Genomic DNA, 2600 nt, shown 5'->3' on the forward strand with positions numbered 1-2600 from the left:
CCCCTCCCACCCGGTTTTTGATGGAGAAAAAGCCAAGAGTTTTGCTCTATTATTTACTTAATATTCACTATGATATTTACTAGTGATAATTATTCCATTCAACACATCTAAAAATATGAAGTTTTAGAAAGATAAACACCTTCCTCTTCCTTCTCTCTTGGCCGAATAATAGAGAGACCAAAATATTATTTTGGGTCAATTTTACACTAAATTAATATTGCTCTAGTAATCATAATATTAATTTGATTAAGAGTTTGCCTTGGGTATTTTACTTTGGGAGGGATACTACACTTGAATCCTAGTTCATCCATGAAGGAGAGCACAAGAACAAGAGAGTAGGAGAACTCTCTTGTGCCCTTAAGATCCGAAATAGCATTGTAAGAATGAAGATTTCTTCCTTATTTTATTTATAGTTTGCATGCATAAGATCACCTTTAATTTTATGACTAAATTAAAATAAAACGTATATGAATATGTTGAGTAATGAGATATAGATTTATAACATATTATGCTGCTTCTGAGGGCTTTATCTACATTCTCTGCTTCTTCTGGATTGAGGGTTAATGCCTCAAAATCTGAAGTTGTATTCAATGGTGTAGCTGCTACTCTCAAATTGGATATTATTCAAGTCTCAGGTTTCCAGGAAGTTTCTTTGCCTTTCAAATATCTGGGCATTCCAGTGCAGGCAGTAAGGTTAACAAGAAGTGACTGCAAGGTTTTAATTGATAAAATTGTTTGCAGAATCAGAGGAATTGGGGATAGAAAATTAAGATATGCAGGCAGACTAGTTCTTATAAATTCTGTTTTTAACACTTTACATAATTACTGGGCCTCAATCTTTTTGATTCTTAAAGGAGTTATAAGTAGGATTGAAATGATCTGCATGAACTTCTTATGCACTGGTGATGCTGAATATCATAGAGCTCCTCTTGTTGCATGGCAGAAAGTGTGTTGCAGTAAGAAGGAAGGTGGTTTAGGTGTGAAAGATGCTAGGGTGTGGAATATTGCAACTGTGGGTAAACTTGTCAATTGGATTTATACCAAGGCTGATCGTCAATGGGTACTTTGGATTGATCATGTGTATATGAAAGGGGCAGATTGGAATAGTTATCAACCTCCTCCAGATTCAAACTGGAACTGGAGGAATATCTGTAAAGTTAGGGCTATGTTAGCTGCTGGTTTTCAGGGCACTAAGTGGCTAGCAAGTCCTACTGGTTATACTCTTGCTTCTGGATACCAGTGGATGCAGGGTACACACTCCCCTGTCCCCTGGTTCAAGGATGTTTGGGATGGCTGGGCTATTCCTAAGCATTCACTCATTGGTTGGCTTATCAAACATGAAGCATTGAACACAAGAGCAAAACTGTATTCATTGGGCCTGTGTGATACTAACAGGTGTGTTCTTTGTGAGAGGGAAGAAGAAGAGCATGGACATCTGTTTGGGACCTGTGATTATAGTTCCAGGATTGTTGCTCTGTTAGAGGATTGGTTACATGTCACTTTGGGCACAGCCACTGGTATTTCCAAGGTGCAAAAGAAAGTTTATAGATTGATCATACTGGCATGTTGGTATGCAGTCTGGATGGAGAGAAACAAATGTCGCATTGAACTTAAACTGAGAAGACCTGGTGCTGTTGCAGAAGAGATCAAAACCATTATGAAGTCAAGGCTGCTGCAAGTTGTTCCTCGACCTATTCTAGTAGGTGATAAAGTTTGGCTTGAAAGCTTGGGACTTAGTATCTGATTGTATTTTTCAATCTAGTTTTCTTGCAAAAGTGGACTAAAATGATGTAATTATGTTTGTTTTATTAATCAAAGCTCACATTCTACCAAAAAAAAAAAAAATATTCTCACTCACAAATGAATTGTTCAAATTTAAGGAATTAATTAACTTGTATCAATATACAACTAATCAACTTTACTGATTAGGGCATCATCCTATAGGTGTGACCTTAAGGGATCAACTGACCACCACCGTCCTACGACAGTAACGTCAAACTCTAGCAAGCCAATCGTTACTGGTTAATGTTGATCAGTTGACTATATAAATGAATCATCCCTTACGTATTCTTATTATGAGATTTAATTACGATTTTAAATCATGTGATCGCACTATTGTTGAGGACACATACTCCAACACGTCGTACTTGCGATATGAAAAATGTAACCTTTATTTAGTGAAATAATGAGCACTTTTTATAACTAATGGTCTTTTTTCCCCAAACTGGTCACTATTAACCAAAAAGTAATCACTTTTTACCCAAAAAACACGAAATACACTATCGTACAACAAAATCGCTTATTTTCCTAAATTGATTTCTCTTTGTTATGATTTACCCTTTCTTTTCTCCAAATTTTCACTTTATTTGCACATGTGACTTTAAATTATTATAATTTTTATATTTTCCCTGTGATGCGCTTGTTTTCAATGAAAACAAATTCTCCATATTTATTTTTTATATTGATAATTTTTCCAATATATTTTTTTCTTAATTGATTTGTGGGCCAGAGATCATTTTTTTTACTTCCATTTCTTAGCGCACTTATTTTATTTAATCAATTTTAAAATCTAATGTTGTTTTTTTTTCACTCCAAAAGAA

The 2600-nt window shown here is 35.0% G+C and overlaps 1 protein-coding gene across 1 annotated transcript; it reads left to right on the forward strand.

Annotated features, from left to right (window-relative positions):
- The first annotated feature begins 508 nt into the window (after positions 1 to 508).
- Positions 509 to 1744, forward strand: LOC141613692 (uncharacterized). The gene has a single exon (XM_074432436.1). It carries the CDS (start codon positions 509 to 511, stop codon positions 1742 to 1744), a length of 1236 nt encoding a protein of 411 aa, XP_074288537.1.
- Positions 1745 to 2600: the final 856 nt, after the last annotated feature.

This window comes from Silene latifolia, chromosome 11 (genome assembly GCF_048544455.1).
Source record: "Silene latifolia isolate original U9 population chromosome 11, ASM4854445v1, whole genome shotgun sequence".
NCBI lineage: Eukaryota > Viridiplantae > Streptophyta > Magnoliopsida > Caryophyllales > Caryophyllaceae > Silene > Silene latifolia.

Coding starts and splice junctions, on each gene's coding strand:
- LOC141613692 (XM_074432436.1), top strand. CDS start 509: ATGCTGCTTCTGAGGGCTTTATCTACATTCTCTGCTTCTTCTGGATTG.